The sequence below is a fragment of the Medicago truncatula genome, chromosome 3 (assembly GCF_003473485.1).
Source record: "Medicago truncatula cultivar Jemalong A17 chromosome 3, MtrunA17r5.0-ANR, whole genome shotgun sequence".
NCBI classification, from domain to species: domain Eukaryota; kingdom Viridiplantae; phylum Streptophyta; class Magnoliopsida; order Fabales; family Fabaceae; genus Medicago; species Medicago truncatula.
Genome location: NC_053044.1, coordinates 27,995,006 through 28,018,618, shown reverse-complemented (window position 1 = coordinate 28,018,618; position 23,613 = coordinate 27,995,006). Strand labels below are relative to the sequence as shown.

Below are 23,613 nucleotides of genomic sequence, written 5' to 3'. Positions count from 1 at the left end.
AAAGACTGACTTGAGGGCCACGCCTCAACCATGTCCCTTCTCTTTTCTCTATAAAATTTGATCTCTATGTAACTAGGTAATTACTAGGATCAAATTATAAAAATTACAGCTAATAAATGTTGTGTTCCCTCTCTCATCATTAAAACCACTAAAAGTCACTTCCTACCTTTTTCCTTCTCCCAAAACCGGTTTTCACTTTTTCTCTCTAAACTCCCACTTTCTTCCTTCTTCAAACCGTCTCTTCTTCTTCTCTCAACCACCACCTTCTCCATCACCAAATGGCTCGAACCAAAGGAACCGGAAACACCAACCCAGATGACTCTTCTCCTTCACCATCACCAACCCGTTCTCCCTCTCCACCATCTCCTCCGGTGACAAAACCGCCGTCATCTCCTCCTCTGTTCGATTCAACTCCACCACCAACCAAGGAAACCACTCCATTCGTAACTCCACCACAATCTCCGCTCAATAACTCCACAGAACCAATCATGCAAGATGGATATCTCACCACCGAAACCACACCAGAAAAAACTCCATTAAAGGACGACGAAAAACTTCCCTTCATCCCTGACCCTAAATCCTTCCATCCTCTCGCGATGGTACTCTACGTTGAACCAAAACCAACTTCGGTCAACCTAAATCTCAACACACCAAGAATAGTTGTTGAAGATCAACCAACCGCTCCTCAGGAACCTCCAAACTTGAACAAAATGGCTCCTCATCTCAGGAACATGACCAAAAGGAAGTTGCCTCCCAAGAAGGCTAAATCTGCTCCTAATCCAAGACCTAGAAAATCTCAAAGGCTTCGTTCTGCAGTTGGAACAAAGAAAACCAACAGTGTAGACACAACTGTACATGATATCTCTGATTCAGATGAAGAAACTGAACCAACTACCCCTTTGGCTGAGAAAACTCCTTCTCCTCTTAAGCCCAAACCTAAGAGTAACAAAAAGGTCTCTAAACCTCCTATCAAGGTTTCTGTACCAAAACCAAAGCCTAAACCAACTGTGAAGGACAAAGGAAAGCAGAAGCAAACTGCTCAACCAGAACGTTCTCCAGAACGTTCTTCAGAAAGTCTTTCTGATAAAGACTATGAACTCTCTTCAGATTATTCTCCAGAATGTTCTCCAAAGCGCAAAAATCCTTCAAAACAGAAGATCATTCATATCTCTACAGGAAAGAGAGTACCTCTGTTTGATCATTCTCTGAAAAAGGATTTCAAAGAAAAATGGGGAAATAGGTCAATTGGAATTGGAAGGTATTATGATTTTGTCAAACTGGAAAAAGACAAAATCGTTCTTAAGGAATATGTTGATGAGCAAGGCTGGACCAAATTTCTACAGCTTCGTGAGAGACACTACCCAAAGCTTGTCCAAGCTTTCTATTTCATGGCAGAAGCATACCCTGAGGAAAGCTTAATAGTGTCTAGGATTAAGGATGTTGAGATACGTCTCACTCCACAGGTAATCTCTGATACTCTTGGTATCTCAAATTCTGGTCAAACTGTCTTTGGTGATGATTGGTTTGAAAAACTTGAAGTCAATTCTGAAAATGTTTACAAACTCCTTTTCAAACCAAATGTCACTGAGTTTGTTTCTTCGAACCTTCTGCCAACCCCAAAAATGCTGAATGGCATAAGCCAACATTGTGTCTTGCCTAGAAATGGTAATTTTCAACATGTTAGTTCAAATGATCTCTTGGTCATGTATCATCTCTTAATGAAAGAAAAATTGAGTCTGCCTCATATCATTATTCATAACATGATCAATGTTATTCAGTCTCGTAACAAAAAGTCTTGTCTGCCATATGGAATGGCTCTGACCAAAATCTTCATTAAAAATCATATTCCTTTTGAAGGTGAAAAATCTGTTTTTGAGTATTCTCAATTTACTCCAAAAAATCTAAGTCACATGAAGCAGGAACCTGTTGATGAGCCTCCTTCTGACCTCAAAAGAAAGAGGGAAGATGGGTCTGATCTGCAGAATCCAGTTCCAGAAAATGCTTCTGATGAACACTGCAATCCTCCAGAACGTTCTTCAGAACGTTCTCCTGTGATGGAGGAAGATCAAGAACTGCTTGAAAACTTTGGCAATCATGCTTCTCTGTCAAAAGTCAAAGCTTCAGAAATTCTTCAAAGTTTCACTGAAAAAATCCCAATCACAAAACCTTCAAAATTGTTCATCTCTCCTCAAAAGCATGATTATTCTGCTTTGTTTCAATCTGACTCAGTGGACAAATTCTTTGCTCCACAAGCTTTTGATTCATCTGTCCAGATGGACTCTCTCAAGTCTCTTCAAACTAATCTCTCTTTTCCTTCAAGATTCAATGAATCTCCTTCAATGGCGCAAAGGATTTTTGAGCACAATGAAAGGCCAACCAAAAGGACCAAGGTTGAGAAAGACTGCAGTAAGACACGCAGTGACTTGACTAGGGTAATTGAAGGGAACAATGCAATTTTGCATTATCTGTCTTGGATGACTTTTGAAATGTCTCTGTCAAGGAAGTGGAAGGACTCCATAAGTGACAAGAATGAGTTTGCTAGACCAGAACAAAACCCATTCCCAGTTCCTATGTATCCCATGTTCATGCCTACTATCTCTTCATCATCTGATGCCTCTTCTCCAACCATTCCACCTACTGCTGCTGCTGCCCCTTTTCATGATGACAAAGGGGGAGATGATTTAGGGGATTATGAGTTAGGAGGACCAGGAAAACAGTTAGGATCTAGGGAAGAATAGATCACTATGCTGCTGTTTATGTTTAAGTATTTTGATGTTTAAAAACTCTGTTTTTATTTCTCTGTTTATGTCTTTTGATCATGATTAACCAAGGATCAAATTGCTGCTAGTATGTGCGCATATGAACAATGCTTTTTGGTGTTTTTGAAATGCTAGGTTTGATACCTTGTAATGATCTTCATGATTTATGAATTATGTTGTTTATGTTCTATATTCTCATTTTGCATATTAAATCTTGAATGCATGAATTGAGGGGGAGTTCTTTGATAAAATTATCAAACTCAATTGTTCATAAACAAATTCTGGAAAACTCTCAAAATGGCACAAAATTTTGGTTGCTAAAATTGAGGGGGAGTTTTCAACAAATTTTGCTAAAACTCAAAATCAAAATCAAAATAAATTATAAATGTTTGTCATCATCAAAAAGGGGGAGATTGTTGAGACAAAATCCTTATTTGATGTTTTAAAGATTACAAACATATTATATTTAATCTCGTTATCTACTAATTCGTTTTGTGAGAATTTGTTTCATGAGAATGAAATGAGAACGCTCTGGCGAAAACGATGAAATTGGAACAGTACATCAAAAGCGAACAAGTCTGCTCAGCAAGAAAGCTTGGCTGATTATGTTTACTTGGGCCATAAGTAAAGCTTTAAGCCCATTTGGAAAAGTAAAGCCCATTAAATGGATAAGATCACATGGCTTACTTAAGCATGACATCACTAGAGCAAAAGGACATGACATCATCAGAAGTGGACTGCAAGTTACACAGCTCATTACAGCTGGTTATCTCATGCGCAAGCAAAGCAACAGTGCTTTCAAAGTCAGGCAAATCAGAAAGAACATTCTGAGAACGTTCTGGCTATTTTAAAGAAGAAAAGAGAAATCAATTGAGACTTTGGACAGCTATCAAAAACGTGTCCAACAGCTCTATTTTCTCCCTTGGTCACCAAGACACTCCTCACCTATAAATACAAGGGCCTTTGAAGGTCATAAGTAAGAGTTTTGCAAGCTAATATCTCTCAAAGTGAAAATCATCACTACAAACAAAGCTCTTCAAATACAAAGCAAATTCCAAGCTCTCTCACTATATCTCTTGGATCATCTCTCTTGAATTTGCCTCTTGTAAAACTCAAACAAAGATTTGAGTATTTATTCGATCCAAACAAATCTCTTCATACAAAGAGTGTTGTATTTCTCAAAGTCTATTGGGCTTAATAGTTTTGAGATAGAAAATTCCAACCTTTCTTTTGCTAGTGTGCAAAGAATTGTATAAGCCTGCTGAGGTTGATAATACAGAGGTTACGGACTGATCTGGTGTGATCAAGAAATTGTAGTGCTAGTCAGAAGTTTCTGTTAGCAAGAAAACTATAGTGGATAATCTCACACGAGGTGTGGGGACTGGAAGTAGCCGGGTTTGGTGAACCAGGATAACTCTCCTGTGTTATTCTTCTCTCTCTCTCTCTCTTTATTTAAAGTTACACAACACACACACATTATTTTATTAATCTCCAGAACATTCTGGTCCTTGCTAAAATAATCTTTTAACTTAAACTTCATTTTTCTCATTCTGTTTATAATCATTCTTAAGAACGTTCTGTTCTAATTCAATTAATTGCTATATACTCTAATCTTGATAAACTAACATTCACCAAGATTATTCTTGAGTATATAAATCTAAAATTAAGTTTCAGGAATAATTTTTAAAAGGGTCACAATTCAAACCCCCCCTTTCTTGTGACGTTTATTGCTACTTCAATAACTTCTCAAATCCTGCACCTTACAACCTTGTTCACCTGAACAATTACAACAACTGTATTATCTTAGCCTCATCAGGCTTACACCTTTCTTGCTAAGTTACCCACTTAGACTTTACACCTTTCAGCTCAAACTAACACTTTAGTACCTCTAAAGCTAGATGATACTTTGTTTACAATTTGTATGGAGTTTGAATGATATAGATCAGACAAGAGAAGAATGGAGGGAGAGATTTATCTTTAAAAAGATAAGAGAAATATTGATTTACACTTTTGAAGACTTCTTGGAATCTTTGTGATGATCAATGTTTTTGCTAAAGCTTCAAACACTCTTATGTTGTTTTCTTGTATGCTTTGCAAATGTGTGTGTTATGCTGAGGTCTTATCTCTATTTATAGAGTTCTTGAGCCTTTGTAGCCGTTGGAAAGTGACCACTGGTCTTATGCCACGTGTCCTGGGACCCACCAACTTTCACTTGAAATTCTGGGCAAACTGAAATACTTCAGAATGTTGTTGTGTTCTTGAGAATACTTCATGTGGATGAACGGTCAGATATGCATCTGGGCTTTTGCAGATGAATGTCACATGAATTTCTGGGTTGTACTTGAAGATTTGCTTTGTACGACTTCAGAATGTTGTTAGATCATATCTTCTTTGAAATCTGTCTAGGAGCGCGTGCAGGATCTCATAAAGTGGTGTTGTCACTTCACTTCCATGCTTTAGGGGATTTGGTTTGCTTTGTACACTACCAACTCCCTTATGTGTCGAAATCTTGTTGAATCAGACTTGATCTTGCTTTTGGATTTGCTTTTTACTTTCCAACCATTGTACTGTTCATGTCAGAAAAAAGCATGGAGCAAGATCGAACTTTCTGAACTCAGGGGACTTCAGAATGTTCCTTTTGTTTCACTTAGGATGATTTGCAAGACTCTTATTTGATGTAATCAAATCCTAATAGTGAAACATTTATGAAGTGCAGCATAGAAAACATCTAGGATGATATTCTTAATGGAATATTCCTAATGTTTTGTACTTCAAATGTTCATAGTCTTGAATGAACATTGAAGATGTCCTTTTTGACTTTAATCAAATAAATGCCTTTATTCCTTGATTGATCTTAGTCAATGTATTTTACTGGGTTTTTATTTAAGTCATGTGAACCTTGCATGTTCTTCATTTGGTTCATGAATTTCTGGGCTTGGTTCTTGATGTTCATCATGAACAACCTTCTGAACTTTGTCCAACCTTCTGAACTCTTTTTAACTTTCTGAACTCTGAGCGAGTTCTTAAGTCTTTATGTCCTTTGATTCTTTGTATCTTGGTATGAATTGAAACTTGTTTCTGTCTTAGTTAACCACTCAAGAGCACAAGTTAAATACCAACAAATTAATCAAATTTCATTAATTCCTTAATCATCAATGTTTGTTATCTTTAAAATTAATTAGGGATTTCGCATCAACAACCTTTTCTTCATTTTTATTTTTAAAACTGAGCTTAATTACATTTTATATCTTGCATTTTAAATTATGTGAGATTACCACTTCCAACTTGCTCCTTTCCTTCCATCTACCATATATACGGGGAGCACTTCAGTGCCTTTGTGGAGGGAAAGGCATGTGCCTTTGAACAAATCAAATTGTGCCATGTGGATTTGCCTTTATTTTTCAAAAAAATAAATAGAAAAAGCTGATTAAATGAGAAAAGGAAAAATGAATTGCCGACTGTCCTCTTCAATGCGAAGCCATCACCGACAAACGAGTGAACACTGGTTCCGATCAAATGGATTCAACGACTGAAACACAATTGCTAAGCATAGATTTTGCTTCTGATTCCATACGTTCACCGTCAACCAGATATGTAACATCACCGTCGTTAGTGACGATCATCGAAGAAACGAAGACGGTCACTGGATGCAGGTTGGTTGTCGTGTAATCTTTTCTCGACGGTTGATTCCATCGGTGGTGGAAGCTACTCGGCCAATCCATGATTGTTATTGTACTATCTATAAAACAAATGGTTGAGATTGTAAGCTTCTACGACAACAACATATAGAAGGTAGACATCTCGGCGGCGGGTAGAGGTGGAGGACGACGGGTGACACTTGATGGTGGCTGATGGTTGAAGTTAATTTGCAGAAGAAAGGAATGAAGTGAAGTGCATGTGTTAAGTTTTCCCTTTTTCTTATTTAATCTGCTTTTTCTATTTATTTTAAAAAAATGAAGATAAATCCACGTGGCACAATCTGATTTGTTCAAAAACACATGCATTTCCCGCCACAAAGGCACTGAAGTGCCCCCCATATATACACTTTCATAGTACCACTACCACCTAAGGGTGTATACATTATCGGCATTTTAAGTCGGGTTTTATCAAATCTATTATCCATCCTATTCAACTTTTAATGAATCGGATTCATCACCTAATCTGCATTTATCAAACTCAAACCAAACCAACCTAACAGATTTGATTGAGTTGGGTTCACACCTGTACATTTAAAATAAAATCATAGAAATTGGATATAATTTTTTTTTTAAAATTCTAAAAAAATTATGGTTTGAAATAATAATCTATTATAAATGAAATTAGAATTTATATATGAGAAATGTTAACGAGTGCCTCCAGACACTCTTTAAATACTTTAAATAGTACTAAGTTTTTAATGAAAAGTTATGTATTGAATACATTGAAAATTGTAATAGTTGACTTTTTAAAGAATAACGACTAAATTTATGATGCTTAAAGAATGCGCACTCGTTAGGAAGACCCTTTATATATTTGTTATTGTCAAAAAAAAAAAAATCTATCTATTTATTTATGACTTGTTTTATGCTGCTAGCGACTTTCTTATCCTGCGCACCCACCTCGTGGTGATTCTGACATTGAACCAGCGAGTCACACTCACACAGCCACACCCAGCACGTGTTCGTTATGCAATCTTTAATTTTTTATTCTACACATTATTATTGACTCACTCAACGAGTCACTGGTTTGGTCCCACTCAGCTTCTTCTTCTGAAACTTCTTTCTTTCTCTCTGTAGTTGACTGAGTCAATATCTCAGTGTCAAACTCAACCAATGACGAGAAAGGTTTCAAATTTCTCCGATCTGATCCAAAGGGTCACCGCTTCATGTCTCCTCAACCCACTTGTTCCAGTGAGAAAGATAGTTGAAGATGATTCACCCTACGAATCAGAAGAAAACAGAGACGAAGAACAAGAACATTATCACAGTGATGATGTTGATGATGACGACGAAGATGAGGATGAAAATGGTGACCCTTTGGAGGAAAATGACGAATTCAACGAAGACAAAATGATGGGTATGAAGATTTTGAAGGTTAAGCAAATGGAAGCATTAATGGAAGAAATCTTCGAAACGGTGTCTTCTATGAAGAGAGCGTATGTGAAGTTACAAGAAGCGCATTCACCTTGGGATGCAGAGAAGATGAGGGTTGCTGACGTGGCGGTGGTGACGGAGCTGAGGAAGCTGGCTGTGTTGAGAGAGAGGTTTCGGAGGAATGGTGGTGGCAGGAAAGGTGGTCGGAGAAGAGGTTTTGGTGTGGCGTCGGTGAGGGAGGTTGTGGCGCCGTATGAAGCGGTGGTGGAGGAGTTGAAGAATGAAGTGAAGGTTAAGGATTTAGAAGTGAAGGATTTGAAAGAGAAACTTGAAGGTGTTGTTGCTCTTTCTAGTGGTGAAAAGAAACCTGGGAGGTCTCAATCTAAGAGGAAACTAGGAATTCAAGGTACATTATCAATGACCCTTTGTTTTTGTTTTTTAATGTTGTTGTTTTATGAAAATGTTTTGTTTCATGTTTGGAATTTAGATGATTAGATAATAATAATAATTCAGATAAAGATTATTTCTTTTGTTTTAGACTTTTAGTTTGATTTGTTGCTTTGAAGTATAGAAGTATTCTTTTTTCAAAATGATTCTATTCATGTGCTTATTTGATTTAGCTTTAGGAATATAATTCTAAAGGGTTTCAGATTCTACTTGAAGGTAATCCAAAGTTAATTTGGAATTTGGATGATTACATAATTCAGAAAAGTTCAATTTCACAAAGTTTCTTTTTGTTTTGGATTTTTAGTTTGATTTGTTGCTTTGAAGTAGTGAAGTGTCTTTTTCAGAGTGATTCTATGCATGTGCATATTTTGGTTTAGCTTTTGGAATATAACTTAAAGGGGTTTCAGAAGCTGATTCAAGCTTAATCCAAAATTTAATAGTTTCTTGAAGATGAAATGAATTGAGGATCTTATATTCAAATCTGAGTGTTTTATTTTTTTGTGAAATATATTTTTGTAGCAATTGCATCAGTTCCTACACCAGAACTATTTGAAACAACTATGGTGCATGTAAGAGAAGCATCAAAGTCCTTCACATCTATGCTTTTATCGCTAATGCACAATGCACATTGGGACATAACGGCTGCTGTTCGTTCAATTGAAGCAGCTACAGCTTCTACTGACAAATATCAAAATGTTTCAACTTCATCCATTGTCTCGTCTCACCATGCTAAGTATGCACTTGATTCCTATATATCTAGGAAGATCTTTCAAGGGTTTGATCATGAGACATTCTACATGGATGGCAGCCTATCTTCTCTCCTCAATCCTGATCAGTTTCGCCGCGATTGCTTCACTCAATACAAGGACATGAAATCCATGGATCCTGCCGAGCTACTTGGGATCTTACCGACATGTCACTTTGGAAAATTCTGTTTCAAGAAGTACCTTGCCATTGTTCATCCGAAGATGGAGGAGTCGTTGTTTGGTAACCTAGAGCAGCACGGTCAAGTCCAAGCAGGAAACCACCCCAGGAGTGAGTTTTACAATGAATTTTTAGGGTTGGCCAAAACTGTGTGGTTGCTTCATTTACTTGCATTCTCGTTGAACCCTCCACCAAGTCAATTTGAGGCAAGTCGTGGAGCTGAGTTCCATCTACAGTATATGGATAGTGTGGTGAAATTTTCTGGTGGGCGGGTGCCGGCTGGTCAGGTTGTAGGGTTTCCAGTTAGTCCTGGGTTTAAGCTTGGGAATGGATCTGTTATAAAATCCAGGGTATATTTGATAGCCAGAACTTAATGTTTTAGGAGATATGAGAGTGATCTAAATCTGTCTAGCAGGCTTAACGGGCTACTGATGTAATATGAAAAATCCTTTGGCAAGATTATTGTTTTTCCAGTTTGAACATGAACTCATTACATTAATTTGAATTTGACCTCAATCAGTGATAATGGTATAGTAAATTCTCAAAAAAAAAAAGTAAGCAAATGCTTTTTTCTATGTATCATTGGTTTGTGAACGAGAGGAAGGAAAATTATTTGATTCCCTGAATACAAAAAGCTACTTTGGTCTTTGTGTCTCGCAGAGAACCAGTACAATCTGATTTCATTATTATGATAGGCAATGTAGTATACCCAATAACAATATTTGATTGAATAGAGAAATAAATTATATAAACTCTAAATTGGTCTTTATACATGTTACATTTCATTGGTCTGTTCACTGAGTTGGGAAAAAGTAATGTATTTCCCAGAAAAAATGACATGTCATAATACAATACAGTGTACACCTATAAAGGGAATGTAATTTGACGGCATATTCATTGGCTAAAGAATATATGAATGGTACATCCACTACCCACATGCACGTAGGAAACAAATATAAATGTAATCCGACGTTTTATTCGACTACGAAGAACATATGACTATGAGGCATGACTTCTATCCGCATGGCAGAAGTACGAAATAAAATCTTTCTGCCGCAGCAAATCCAAAAGTGTTGGTAGCTAGCGCTCGTCCGAGAAAGAAACTGCGTTTCTGATTGCTGAATCTAATCGTCGTGAAAAGTAACAATATCTATCCTCTAAAAACTCTCTTGGCCTGTGACAGGGTTCAAATATGAGCACTTGAAATATTGAAAAGCAGAATCATATAGTCAAATATAGTTTCATGTAAAGTGAAGTTTGCCCACAAAACAGTTAACAATGTCAAAAGGCAAAAGTGAACTTTTGTAGCTTAAAAGACCAAACATAGCTGCTTTACTTATTATAAAAGTACTAAAAAGAGATGGTTTTATTTTATCCGAAAATTTACATGTTTTAACTGAGTGCCAGTCTAGAACAGGACCATTCTACTTGGCTATGACAACTTCGGGAACACACATCTACAAAATTAGCTGTGATCAAAGGCGAAAATAAAGGTCACTAGTTTCTCTTGAGTGTGTGATAAGTTAGAAGCTGAAGCATACAAAACAAATTTTCAGAAATTATGCATGCATCAGCGGCTATGTTATAAGAAAATTCATTTTAAATCTAGATTAGACCGAGACAGATCTGCTGTACTCTTTCAAAACTATGTAATGAGAGCATATGCAAGTGGGTCAAACCTTTAACCAGGACATTAGAAATGAATAACCAGGTGCAATGCAGTTGATAAATTATAAAATGATTTTACCGGAATTGCGAATTTTATGTGTATCTTACTTGTTCAAGGGTAAGAAACATAATCACGTTCCAAACTCCTACTCGACCAAAATTTGGAAGAAAGCCTTTGTAAAAGGCCAAAAATCCCTGCAATACATTTCTCACATCAATTCAAGTTGTCCAGAACAATGATAAACTTTATGCAAACTTTTTTATCAAACAAACAAAGATAGCAGGAGCTGTTGTTAAAAATACTTTCAGATCACTTGAGAACAGAGCAATAAAGGTTGCTGCAAGTATTAAAATTTATTCATTGTTTAACTATTAAGTCCCGTCTCCAATGTCCCCTCATAAAATGAGATATTCGTCGGAGACGTTCAAAGAATAACCAGTACGTCCAATATAAAGGGTTAAAATAAAACTAACATAATAACAAAAAAGATGCTAATTATTGTCATAAATCTTTCAACTCTCATAGGATTCAAAATTTTAAGTTCAAATACAACAATGACAAAATCAAAGAAGGAAGAAGTTCACTTACCTCATTGAACAAGGTCTTGAGAAAACAGTCAAATGTGTTTTTGTAGCTTGAGTCCCCCATCATCCTGGATTTTACCTGGAAAATTATAAACATGGATGAATCATAATTTGCTTTGACCAATTGAACCTTTTCCTGTACCCCGTACTACAATGAATCTTGCAATAGTTCTAAATTTTCAAAATACTTGTTTGTGGGAGAACACAGTTAAACAGTGTTTGGATTGGTCTTATTTTTTCCAGCAACACCAGCACCAACATTGTTAGCATTAAATTTTTGAGATTGAACACCAAAAGTTTGTCCAAAATACCGAAGACATGTCACTTTTAGTGCCTTCCTTCTTTTTCTGTCTCATTTCATTATTGACGGTCTGTCATTACTATCAAATGTTCATATAAAACGCAAGTGTAGACTGCAGGTAAAGAAAATAGGAGGGAACGGGCTGGGGTAGAACCTACCACATCAACAGGAGAACCGATAAAGACAGCAAAAAGACCTGCTCCTAGGCCAGCTAGGAGGTGAGTAAAGGCATTGTCCATGAATCCTGGAATTTTCAAAATCGTCTGCATAAGTATGAAAAATCAGAGCAGCATTGCAGTAGCATTTCATGTAATGCAACATTGGATTTTAGCAAATTCCAATTTAGAATCCCTTATAATGTGATTACCTGTTTCACTCGATCATAACTAGCTAGTTCAGCAGCATTTATAATTGCATTCCGTGCTATATTAGGCCCAAGTCCAGTCCACAAGGCCCCTAACCCTTCCTAGTTCAACAGATATACACAGAATGAGACATAATATAACATATAAAGGAACCCAAAAAAACACATCAGAAGAAAGTCTGACTTGTCTCAATATGGTAGAATATGCATCCATAGCACCAGAATAGCGCTTGGGTACCCCAGATGGCAACTGGCCTTCAGATTGAAGCCTAACTTTGACTAGATCTGTCGGATTAGCGATAGTGATTGCCAAAGCACCTACCACAAGTTCAAAAAAATGAATCAAGGACTGTAACATATAACCTATGCTATAAAATGGGGACTGGTAAGTGTTAACCACCTCAACTCTGTTTGAAGCTAGAATTCTCCACACTATCAATTAAACAAGCAATCATTCTCCTTATTTAGAAAGGAAATGCAACTTATGAGCATTTAAGTCATTTTACCAAAAATAGAAACCTAACTAATTCTCTTATGAATTTCCTTAACTCTTTCCATTTCCTTTCTTTCCAATCTACAACCCTATTTTGTAACTATCTACATCACCGGAATTTAAAGCTAATAATTTAAACCTACATCAAGCAATTACTATTTCACATTCATGATAAATTCTAGTACTACATTATCAAGGTGAAAAAGCCACTTAATAAACAAATAGAAACACTCTTTCAAACAAAAAAAAATAATAGAAACACAAAGCTAAAATTCTAATTTTTCATTTTCCAGGAAAATTGGGGGAGTTAAAAGTAATGAATATTATTATCTCGTGTTCTGGTAGGAACATAAATGGAGTCACCCACCCCATTTTTACTTCGATATTATACCCTTACTAGCTTAAGCATTGAAATATCTTTTGCAGGTATGTTTCCCACCAGAGAATCCAATATCATTGGAGCTTACAATTACATCAAGCCATATAAAAATCTCCCCTTTATGTTTCTAGCATAACATTTTAGCAATGAGAAGCAATAAAAAATGGGTTAAGTAGTAATACTACTGACCAGTTAGAAGAGCAGCAAGTATCATATGATACAAAGGAACTTCTCCAACAAATGCAGCACCAACAAGAAAAGTTTTCACCTGTCGAAAAACACAGCTCAAAATCATACTTACAAACCCAAATTACTCGAATTCAAGGACCTGTTTGGATCAACTTATTTTAGCTTATCTATTGCCATAAGCACTTGTGACACTGTTTCGGAGAACTTACAAAAACATCTTAGGACATTTTCATAAGTTGTTTTTAGTTTATTTTCATAAGCTCCCTAGGATAGCTTATGACATGTTCATAAGTTGTTTTTAGCTTATTTACATAAGCTCTCGAGGATAGCTTATGAAAACACGTTATAGATTATACAAAAACAGATTGACTTTATTTTATCTTGTGATTTAGAAATAGGTTATTCATATGCTAAGCGCTTATACTACAAGCTGCAAAATAAGGTACTTACCAAACAAGTTCGAAATGAATAACATGATAGTATTATATAAAAGGAAAAAACATTAATGAATGAATGAATGATTACTAACAGGATCATATAAGGCAATTCTTAAACCACCATACAAACACTGACGGTGTAAACCAGGAACAATGCCTTTCCATAAAGAAGAAACACCTTCTTCTCTAGCAATAGTTTTAACAGTTCCAAGTAAACCTTTATATTTAGGTAAACCCATTCCATCATCACCAACACCTCCTTTCTTTTGTAGTTGAAGTCTCACTTTCGCCGTGTCCAGAGGAATAGTACAAAACTACATTCATTCATAAACAAAAAAAGAATGATCAATCGTTGAATCAATGAATGAAGATTTATAAAAGAAATGTAGAGAAATTGAAGAACCTCAGCGAAACAAGCGGCGAAAGCGCTGCAGAGGAAGGATTGAGCGAAGGTAATATGGTTGGGATCTGAGATTGACATTGTTGTTGTTAATGGCGAAGAAGATTTGTGAAAGTAGAAGCAATAGCATCAAATGAAAACGATTGCTTTCGGTTAAATTAAAGTTAGATCTTGTTGTTGCTGCAATAAGTTACTACACCGCTTTACAGTCAATATATATGTGATGATGACGATGATGATGTAGTAATTTAATTCACTTATGTTCTCACTCTACTAACTTTAACAACTTAGCCAAATGTCTATTTTTTCTCCCATTTTATTTGGTAATGTTTTCAACCCTAGTTGGTAAGTTGGTATATGTCTATTTTAGGTTCGAGTACAAATGATGAGAGAGGAGAAAATGGGTAAAATGTTAATCTATTTATTATCTGTATTTTTAGGGTGTGTTTGTTTTAAGTTATAATTGTAGATTTTTTGGAATAAAATTATAAAAATACATATGTCAGTTTGTTACAAGTTTACTAAATTTTATTCCTAATATAAAATATTCATAAGAATATAAAGTTTTTTCAAAGAAAAGTGTATGAATAAAGTTCCCATGAAGATGGGAATAAAATTATGTGTAATTACCTATTATAATCTTTATTTTTAAGGTTCCTTGGAATATTCTAAAGTTTAACCAAACATATTTTTTTTAAATACCTTAGAATAAAATTCTCATCTTTATATTCCAAGGAATGTTATTCTTATGAATAAATTTGGTAAACTTGAAACAAACACACTGTTAGTATTAAGCAAAAAATCATCTTATATCGTTAAATCAAATGAGTAAATCCACGCGAACTTAACTCGGTTGGTAGAATATTTGCATATTATATGTAAGGGTTGAAGTTTAAATCTGAGTCGTCTCATTTCTCTACATTTAAAATATGTAAGCTCTACCCATAAGGCTTTTCAAAAAAATTAAAGGAGTGAATCACTTAAAATAAAATTAAAGGAGTAAATGAAGTTATCAAAATGGATGTAGTCTAGTTTGGTTGTTTGGTCCGGCTTTTTCTATTTAAAGTTATTTGCTAAATTTATTGTTTCTATTACGAAAAATTGCTTTTTTTTACATGAAAAGGTGTTTGGTAATTATAATAAAAAAGAATTTAAAGAAAATTGGATCTTCTATTGTTATAGTATGGTGATTTTTTTTCTTTTCAAACGAATAAATCAATTTATATTAAAATCGAAAAATCAAAGCACAACAAATGTTAAACTTGCAGGGTGAGTGATAAGTCACAAGAAGGACGTCAAAATAATGGTACCATAAATTTAAGAAGAAAACCCGACAATCAAATAAAAAATAGTTACTCGCGATTGAGTATTTTATTCAAACCAAAACTTTTATCATATTCAAATGTGTACAAGTTAAGCAGACGTAATTACCAAACACCACATAATGACTAAATAGTTAATTAATCCCATGAAATTGTAAGTTTCGTCAATTACCTTCCTGAAATTAATAAAACTTCAATTACCCCCTGAAATTGCACAACGTTGATCAATTTACCCCATGTGTCAAATTTTTCTGTTAGTTAACATGACGTTTTGCAAATTCCCCCCCGAAGTTTTGTACTTATGTGCAAAATGCCCCCTGAACTTGAAAATTTATATATTTTTTTTATCCTTAAAAGTGACTGCATTATCACTGAATTGTGGAGCATATTAGCTAAGTTTTGACGGTATACAACCATATATGTTCCTTTAAATGATCAAACATTAACCATGTATTAGAGTCTAACGATATGAGAGTCAGCATAGTAAAGTACAATCACACTTGTCAGATTGTCAGATGGAAAACTAATACATGTCATACATAATAAAGCACATAAAATAATACATGATTGACATAACCAAGAATTACCAAGATGTCAAAGTATATGGCTTTGCTATTGCTAATTTTAACCACACCAAAAATTTCCACTTCCTTTATATTGTGAGCGGTGCACACCATCAACACACTTCTCTCGCTTTCAAGAAAAAAATACATAAACTTGTTACTTCTCTCACTTTATAAAGGATCTTGAAGGAATCATGGTCTTCTTCCCCGTTAGGATTCAAAAGAATGGTAATAATATTATATTATGTAAATTTCATTATGTTTTTTTAAAAGAATAAAAAAATATGATAGCCACCATCATTTTGATCTCTAATGGCGTTAAGGACAACTTGAAAAAGAAAAAACAACTGATGTTGGAACAAAGAAATACTTTTATGTTTGTTTTGTAAAGATTCTTGAGTTTTGAACATTATTGTAGGGTTTACCAAATACTGCCAATTTGTTCTACAATACTGTCAATATATGGTTGTATATCGTCAAAACTTAGCTAATATGCTCAACAATTCAGTGATAATGCAATCACTTTTAAGGAATATAAATTTTCAAGTTTAAGGGACATTTTGCACATAAGTGCAAAACTTCAGGGGGTATTTGGAAAACGTTATGTTGCCTAACAGAAATATTTGACGTAGAGGGTAAATTGATTAACGTTGTGCAATTTCAGGGGGGTAATTGAAGTTTTGTTAATTTCAAAGGTGTAATTGACGAAACTTACAATTTCAGAAGGTAATTGACTATTTACTCACCACATAATTGTGATGCTTTCGAATTGACCTAGTGCATGCCAAAAAAGCTACATCAAAACATTTTTGTTTTTTACTCTTTTTTCTTCATGAGAAACCAAGCCTATGAACCGAACTACGTAAATTTCGAGTCAAAATAGAACAATCCCCCGTAATTATCTAAAACTTGGGCAATTAAAGAACAAAATGGTTTAGTTGCATCATTCATATTACATCTACTTTACAAATAGGCAATGCTAAATTTTGCAACCCTCTTCGTAATAAAATAGCTTTTGTGGGGAGACGGTTGTGAACAAATCTTCAATCAAACAACAAAATCTTCAAAGGAACCAAATTGTTTCAAGTGACCTCATAAAAAAGATAATTTGCTATGTTTTCAAAATTAAATATAAACTCATGAGTTTTTTTAACTAAATACATATCGTCAAAATTAATATCTCAATACCAAGTATTTTACACGTTACGGTGCAAAGAAATGCTAGACAATAAAACCTTACACTCATCCATCAACTCAAACTCCCAAACAAGCAAATTTCTTTTCCAACTCCAACAACCTCGATAAACCCCATACTTAACATCATATTGTTAATAGAAACATTTTTATCTGTCGCTAAACTAAACAAGCTACTAAAACACTCATTTACCACCTCCCCACCTAGCCACGACTCATGCCAGGACAACGCTTCACTACCATTTTCTATTTTCTTAAAAAAAATTATCCAAAAACGAGCTCCCCTCACTCATATCATTACCTATTGCAAATACCATAAACATCCTTCCACCAAATCGAATCTATGCTACTCCCCCCAGCCCACTTCTCCGTTAAGAAGTCCATATCTACGAGTCAAAACTTTACACCAAAACTCATCTTTCTCATTCCTTAACCTCTTACACCACTTCCTTCAACAATCTAAATTAAAAAAAATAAAAAAATCCTCACACATAAGTCTCCCTTCCCTTTAGGTAAACACACTTTGTTCCAGTGAAACCAATGGATTTTGCAAGCTTCTTCGCTCCCACCCCACAAATAATTTAGAAAGAGACTCAATTTTAATAATGGTACCTGAATGAGCTTTAAAAAAGGATAGGAGTCTTTATTTGATTTTAAGACATTTCAAAATATTTAAACAACCACTTGTTGAAAGGTATCAACACTTTCAAGATGACAATCTTTATCCGATTCGATCAATCAACGGATTTCAAAATGATAAATTTTGAGGATTGACACCAATTGGTAACCCCAAACATTTGAAAGTAACACTCCCACTTTGCAATTCAACATAACAGTGATCCCATTTAACTAAATTGATTCAACATTAGCACCAACAATGATACTTTTGCGTAAGCTTACCTTCAAACAAGATAACAACTCAAAAAGTAACAAGGTAGCTTTTATGGAACAAATATTCCGCCAGCTTTTTATTCTTATAATCAAAGTATCACCAACAAATTAAAGATGAGTAGCTCCAAAAGATTCATCAGTATTGACATGAAACTCACAAAACTTTTATAGTTTGATCACCTACAAAAACAGAGAGTCGAAATCATTCACCGCAATGATAAATAGAAAATGGGATACATGATCCCCCGTCTTAACCCTCGACCCATAAAGAATTCATCAGTTGCACTACCATAATATTTTTCAATCTATTCCCAAACATTTTAAAAGAATCTTTAAAACGTGATCAACCAAAGATGTAGGTCTAAAATTCGACAAATATTGGAGATTGAAGACTTGTCTTATTTGGAATTAGAGCTATAAAAGTATTATTAATCTCGCATATATTATGAAAACAAAATTATCAAAAAATTCCACTCTCTAAACTAGTGTCCAAAAAAAAATTGATAGATAAACGAAATAACAAATAATCCCTGAAACTCATACACACACACACGTGAAGGAACCATAATTTAAACCCTAAGTCATGACGTTCTATCAAACAATTTTGATATTTTTATCAATTGAACTAGAATTTGTTGAACAAAAATAAGATTTTGAATAAACTTCATACATTTTATTTTTTGACACACAAATTATCTATCCATTTATATGCAAAATAATTTACTTATGTACTTGAAGAAAAAACGTCTCCCACACTCTTCTCTTTTCCTTCCTTAACACTCTTCCTCAACGTGATTTGGTTATTAGGCAAACTCAAACCGGATAAAAATAAAAATAAAACAGAAAAGGAAAAATATCAACAAATTTCCCTCCATAAATTCCGCAAAACACAAAGGCGGGAAATAAATCATTTCACGAATCCCGCCTTAGGTTTCTAGAACGTTCCACTATATAAACCCTCTCCCTCTTCACCCTCTTCCCTCTTTCATTTCCCCCCAAATCCCAAAACCGTCGAAACCCTAATTTCCCAAAAACCCTAATTCCCAGATCTCGTTCACCATGTTAGAACTCCGTCTAGTTCAAGGTTCACTTCTCAAGAAGGTCCTAGAATCGATCAAGGAACTCGTCAACGATGCCAACTTCGATTGTTCCTCTACTGGTTTCTCTCTTCAAGCCATGGATTCTAGCCATGTTGCTCTTGTCGCGCTTCTTCTTCGTTCTGAAGGGTTTGAGCATTATCGCTGTGACCGGAATCTTTCTATGGGTATGAATCTGAACAATATGGCGAAGATGTTGAAGTGTGCTGGTAATGATGATATCATTACTATTAAGGCTGATGATGGGAGTGATACTGTTACCTTCATGTTTGAAAGCCCTAGTAAGTTTCGTTTTCTTTACCAATTCTGTAGTTTTAGTGTTAATTAGGGTTTTAATTGGGTTAATTAGGGTTTTGGGTTCATTGTTGTATGATTATTTCGTGCTAATTGGGTTTTGGGTTTTAATTGGGTTAATTTGAAATCTTAGGGTTTAGTGTTAATTGATTGAATACTAATTTCGTGCTGTTTTGGGTTTAGGGCTTGGTATTCAATGTTAATTCTTTGTGGGATTGAGTTAATTGATTGAATCTTTAGTTTCTGTTTGATTTTAGTTTGAAACCTATATAAGGGTCTTTTTAATGGGTTTAGTGTTGAAATATCACGTCTGATATTTATTTTCTTGATATTGGAGTAGTTTTTCTTATTTCTCATTTGTAAAAATGTTCTTGTAACTGTTCTTTAAGATTTTAGAAGCTTGTATGCTGAGCAGGGATTTTTTTTGCTAAAGAATGGGTTTTTGTTGCATGCTTAACTGATATATGATTTGAATTTTAGGGATTAATGTTTAATTCTTTAATATTTGTATGTGCCCTGTTGAGATATTATAATCTTGCATGTGGATTATGGAACATATGTTCTTTTTTATGATCGTTTTCATTTTTTTTGCATGCTTAACTGGTCTAGAGCTTGGTGCTTAATGTTGTATCGCTTATGACTTATTAGTTAGCCATTGTAGTTCATATTGTTTGATAGAACATTATGGTGTAATTTGATCCATGTAGCCGACCCCACTTAGTGGGATAAGGCTTGGCTGTTGTTGTAGTTCCATATGTTATTTGGCGCATGCTTGACTGGTATAGTTAATCAATTTCAGGGTTTTAGTGTTATATACTGCAGGATTTGTGTGTGCTCTGTTCATGTTTTGGCATCTCTTTTGATGTGTTGTCACTTATGACTTGTGAGCTAGCCTTTGGTCAATTTCAGGGTTACATGTTATCGGTCGCATGCTTAACTGGTCTATTTGATTAATTTCAGGGTTTTGGTGTTAAATTCTGTATGATTTGGGTATCCTCTGTTCTTGTTTGGGTATGCTTAACTGATGTATTTGATGAATTTAAGGGTTTTAGTGTTTAATTCTGTAAGATTTATGTCTGCTCTGTTCATGTTTTGGTATCATATTTGTGGTGGTATCACTTGTGATTTATTAGGTAGCCATTGCGGTTCATATGTTAATAATAGTGTAATTTCCTGGCTTGTTTTTTTTGTGGTTATGTGATGAAGCCCAAGACAAGATTTCTGATTTTGAGATGAAGCTGATGGACATTGATAGTGAGCACCTTGGAATTCCAGAGGCTGAATATGATGCCATTGTTAGGATGCCATCTGCTGAGTTTGCTAGGATTTGCAAAGATCTTAGTAGCATTGGTGACACTGGTAATCACTTTTATTCATCTGTTATATGATTTTCTTCTAATGCTTGACTGTTCTTTTGAGTGTAATGTTGATTAATATTTGTAATTTGGCGATGTGTTGCAGTTGTCATCTCGGTTACTAAGGAGGGCGTGAAGTTTTCAACCAAGGGTGACATTGGAGCTGCAAACATTGTTTGCAGGCAGAACACTACTGTGGACAAGGTGAGATATTGATTCATTTTTTATCACATGTTCCAACCATGGGGTCTTTTTATAAGCGTTACAGGCTTGTAGCTAAAATGCTAATGTGTTTTATTTGTGTTTGATTGCTGAAATTGACGCTAATTGACATTTTTTACATGGTTGTTTTTGGTGGTTGATGTTGCAGCCTGATGATGCTACTGTCATAGAGATGAAAGAGCCCGTCTCCTTGCAATTTGCATTAAGATACATGAATTCTTTTACCAAGGCAACTCCTTTGTCCAGCACAGTTACCATCAGTCTGTCAAATGAACTACCAGTTGTTGTTGAGTACAAGATTGCTGAGATGGGTTATGTTAGGTTCTATCTAGCTCCCAAAATAGAGGAAGATGATGAAGAAACCAAGCCCGAAGTTTAGTTGGATATAGATGTTGGATTGGCATCTTAGGTTTTGATTTTGATTGTAGTTTTAGGACGCTTTTATACATTATCAAGGTATTGCGTATGTTTGCCTATCTCTGAATTTGGAAGAGGTGTGCATGTCACATTATTTTCTACCTCGTTTAAATCAATGTTAAACAATGGATGTGCATTCTCCACTGTAGGGCCTTTTATTTTATTGCTTTTATGCATCTGAACAGCTTTCAAACTAAATGTGGAATCTTGGAAGAGTTTGAAATTAACAGTCAAGTTTGTTGATTTGTTTGTTTCTCCTGTTTTAATTTCATGTTATTAAACATTGCCTAATGGTTGTTGTGGAATACAATTGAAAAGAACAAAGGTGTTAATGCCACAATCTGTAGAATATTAAACTGAGGTACTTGGTAATGTAATAATGTACACAATTATACTCAATCTTCATTTCTTATCTCTCAAAAGACCCGTAAATTCAGGCAAGCAACATATAAGATTTTTCAAATTTTGAGTTTGTACACTTTCTTTTGCAACCTCGTCTCTTCATCTTTTTCTTTTTTAGCAAAATTATTATAACAACGCCAACACAAGATGTGAACGGTGTGAATAAGGAAACAGTACAAAAGCCGGCAAGGAACCTGCTTGCACTCAGATAAACAACACAAATAAGTAAGAATATTAGAAGCTAAATAAGGAATCATTACCAATAATAGCTATTTTAAACAAAACCAGCATTATTAGAAGATGAAAAATGGTCTTACATTGCTGCCATAACTGAATTATTGAAGAATCCATTTGTGCTACAAACACTACTTTCTCTATTTTAGGTTTCAAACTCTACAATCACATAAGCAAACTCAACAGGGAAAAATGGAAATAGTTAAAGAACCTCAAACGATTTTGAGAAATTAAACAAAATGAATAACTTATATGCAGACAAACTATAAAATCTAAAATAGTAAAATGTGAAGGTGAGAAAAACACAAGAATGGGGGGTTGAAAACACTGATCAGAAGCAGATAGAGTTCTACTTCTGAAGTGATGTTCAGAACTAATTGCAGCGGATAAATAGAGAGAGAGAGAGAGAGAGAGAGAGAGAGAGAGAGAGAGAGAGAGAGAGAGAGAGAGAGAGAGAGAGAGAGAGAGAGAGAGAGAGAGAGAGAGAGAGAGAGAGAGAGAGAGAGAGAGAGAGAGAGAGAGAGAGAGAGAGAGAGAGAGAGAGAGAGAGGAAAGACACAAAGCAATTTATACAGGTTCCTTCCACAAACCGGAAATCAGTCTTGTGACTTCAAATGCTCAAGCACAACTGCAAGAGACTTCTGAATTCAAACAGAATTACAAGAAAAATGTTTGAGGTTGAACACTTGATATACAATCAGTGGTGTTCACAATACAAATCAGATACTGACTCTAAGGACTCTAGAATTTCTAAGATATAAGTTTTGATAAGAAATTCTAAGTGAACTTTGAATATATAACAATTTCAGCAGGGTTTTGACACTTTTAATTCTTGGTATTGTTCTACTGAAACTCCGAGTCTTCACTCCTTTATATAGAGGTGTGAGAGAGACGTTGAATTTCCAGCACATTCAAAATAGAGTCGTTTGAAGCTTTTGATCAATCACCAATGATTCTTTGCCTAATATGTTATTGTCCTATGAAGGATCAATTTCAAATGCATTCCCATTGTGAAGGAACATCGTTGCAGGCAGAGCTGTTTTACTTGTCTTGTAGCAGAGACAAAAACAGAGTAGTGGATGTAGTGGTTGTACACTTCGTACAAACGTACTTTGTCAATGCTCTTTGAAGAATAAGCATTCAATGCCTTCAAATCCTTTCAAAATAGTTGTTGCTTCACTTTTCCAGTCTTCTGCAATCTTTAGACGAGTTTGAATCCGTTAAACAGCTTTTGAAGCTTTAAGTTGCATCTCCTGATGAACTGCGCAGCTTCTGGTGATTCTCAGCTTGTGATAAACTTGGTTCTGATGAACTGGCTTCTGATGAACTTGCTTCTGATGACATCATCACTTCAGAAGCACTTTGTCTGCATGAGCGCTTTATCTTCAGGAGCATTTTTCTTCAAACGCTTTAAGCTTCCATTTTTGTTGATTCCTTTGCTCTTACTTTTGTTCTTCCAGTACCTTTTTAAGATATCAAATTTTTTCTATAGTCATGTACACTTGAACAAATATTAACATATTCAATTGACAATTTTTAATACTTTGTTATCATCAAAACTCTTAAGGGTTAATGTTAAACACATTTTGTTCCAACAAAATGTA

At 35.0% G+C, this 23,613-nt stretch overlaps 3 protein-coding genes across 3 annotated transcripts; 2 read left to right on the top strand and 1 right to left on the bottom strand.

The window, feature by feature from the left end:
• Nucleotides 1–7,347: 7,347 nt before the first annotated feature.
• On the top strand, nucleotides 7,348–9,777 carry LOC25490759 (protein GRAVITROPIC IN THE LIGHT 1). Its single transcript, XM_013604661.3, has 2 exons — nucleotides 7,348–8,237; nucleotides 8,798–9,777. Exons 1-2 carry the CDS (start codon nucleotides 7,571–7,573, stop codon nucleotides 9,574–9,576), a joined length of 1,446 nt encoding a protein of 481 aa, XP_013460115.1. The 5' UTR covers nucleotides 7,348–7,570; the 3' UTR covers nucleotides 9,577–9,777.
• Nucleotides 9,778–9,923: 146 nt separating this feature from the next.
• On the bottom strand, nucleotides 9,924–14,311 carry LOC25490758 (mitochondrial uncoupling protein 2). The gene is made up of 9 exons (XM_013604660.3): nucleotides 14,022–14,311; nucleotides 13,711–13,932; nucleotides 13,182–13,260; nucleotides 12,305–12,438; nucleotides 12,124–12,222; nucleotides 11,915–12,019; nucleotides 11,460–11,534; nucleotides 10,979–11,065; nucleotides 9,924–10,376 (listed from the first exon to the last, which is right to left on the bottom strand). The coding sequence occupies exons 1-9, from the start codon at nucleotides 14,097–14,099 to the stop codon at nucleotides 10,353–10,355; spliced, it is 903 nt and encodes a 300-aa protein (XP_013460114.1). The 5' UTR covers nucleotides 14,100–14,311; the 3' UTR covers nucleotides 9,924–10,352.
• A 4,600-nt stretch (nucleotides 14,312–18,911) lies between these two features.
• LOC25490757 (proliferating cell nuclear antigen) lies at nucleotides 18,912–21,616 on the top strand. The gene is made up of 4 exons (XM_013604659.3): nucleotides 18,912–19,366; nucleotides 20,586–20,738; nucleotides 20,841–20,938; nucleotides 21,105–21,616. The coding sequence occupies exons 1-4, from the start codon at nucleotides 19,048–19,050 to the stop codon at nucleotides 21,333–21,335; spliced, it is 801 nt and encodes a 266-aa protein (XP_013460113.1). The 5' UTR covers nucleotides 18,912–19,047; the 3' UTR covers nucleotides 21,336–21,616.
• The last annotated feature ends 1,997 nt before the right edge of the window (nucleotides 21,617–23,613 follow it).

What these genes read in the sequence shown, in the direction of transcription:
- LOC25490759 (XM_013604661.3), top strand. Translation starts at nt 7,571, where the DNA reads ATGACGAGAAAGGTTTCAAATTTCTCCGATCTGATCCAAAGGGTCACC. An exon ending in GAGGAAACTAGGAATTCAAG is followed by an intron (nt 8,238 to 8,797) that starts GTACATTATCAA and finishes ATATTTTTGTAG; the next exon opens with CAATTGCATCAGTTCCTACA.
- LOC25490758 (XM_013604660.3), bottom strand. Translation starts at nt 14,099, where the DNA reads ATGTCAATCTCAGATCCCAACCATATTACCTTCGCTCAATCCTTCCTC. An exon ending in ACTTGCTGCTCTTCTAACTG is followed by an intron (nt 12,439 to 13,181) that starts GTCAGTAGTATT and finishes AACTTGTGGTAG; the next exon opens with GTGCTTTGGCAATCACTATC. An exon ending in TGTTTCTTACCCTTGAACAA is followed by an intron (nt 10,377 to 10,978) that starts GTAAGATACACA and finishes ACCCTGTCACAG; the next exon opens with GCCAAGAGAGTTTTTAGAGG.
- LOC25490757 (XM_013604659.3), top strand. Translation starts at nt 19,048, where the DNA reads ATGTTAGAACTCCGTCTAGTTCAAGGTTCACTTCTCAAGAAGGTCCTA. An exon ending in TAGTAGCATTGGTGACACTG is followed by an intron (nt 20,739 to 20,840) that starts GTAATCACTTTT and finishes GATGTGTTGCAG; the next exon opens with TTGTCATCTCGGTTACTAAG. An exon ending in AGAACACTACTGTGGACAAG is followed by an intron (nt 20,939 to 21,104) that starts GTGAGATATTGA and finishes TTGATGTTGCAG; the next exon opens with CCTGATGATGCTACTGTCAT.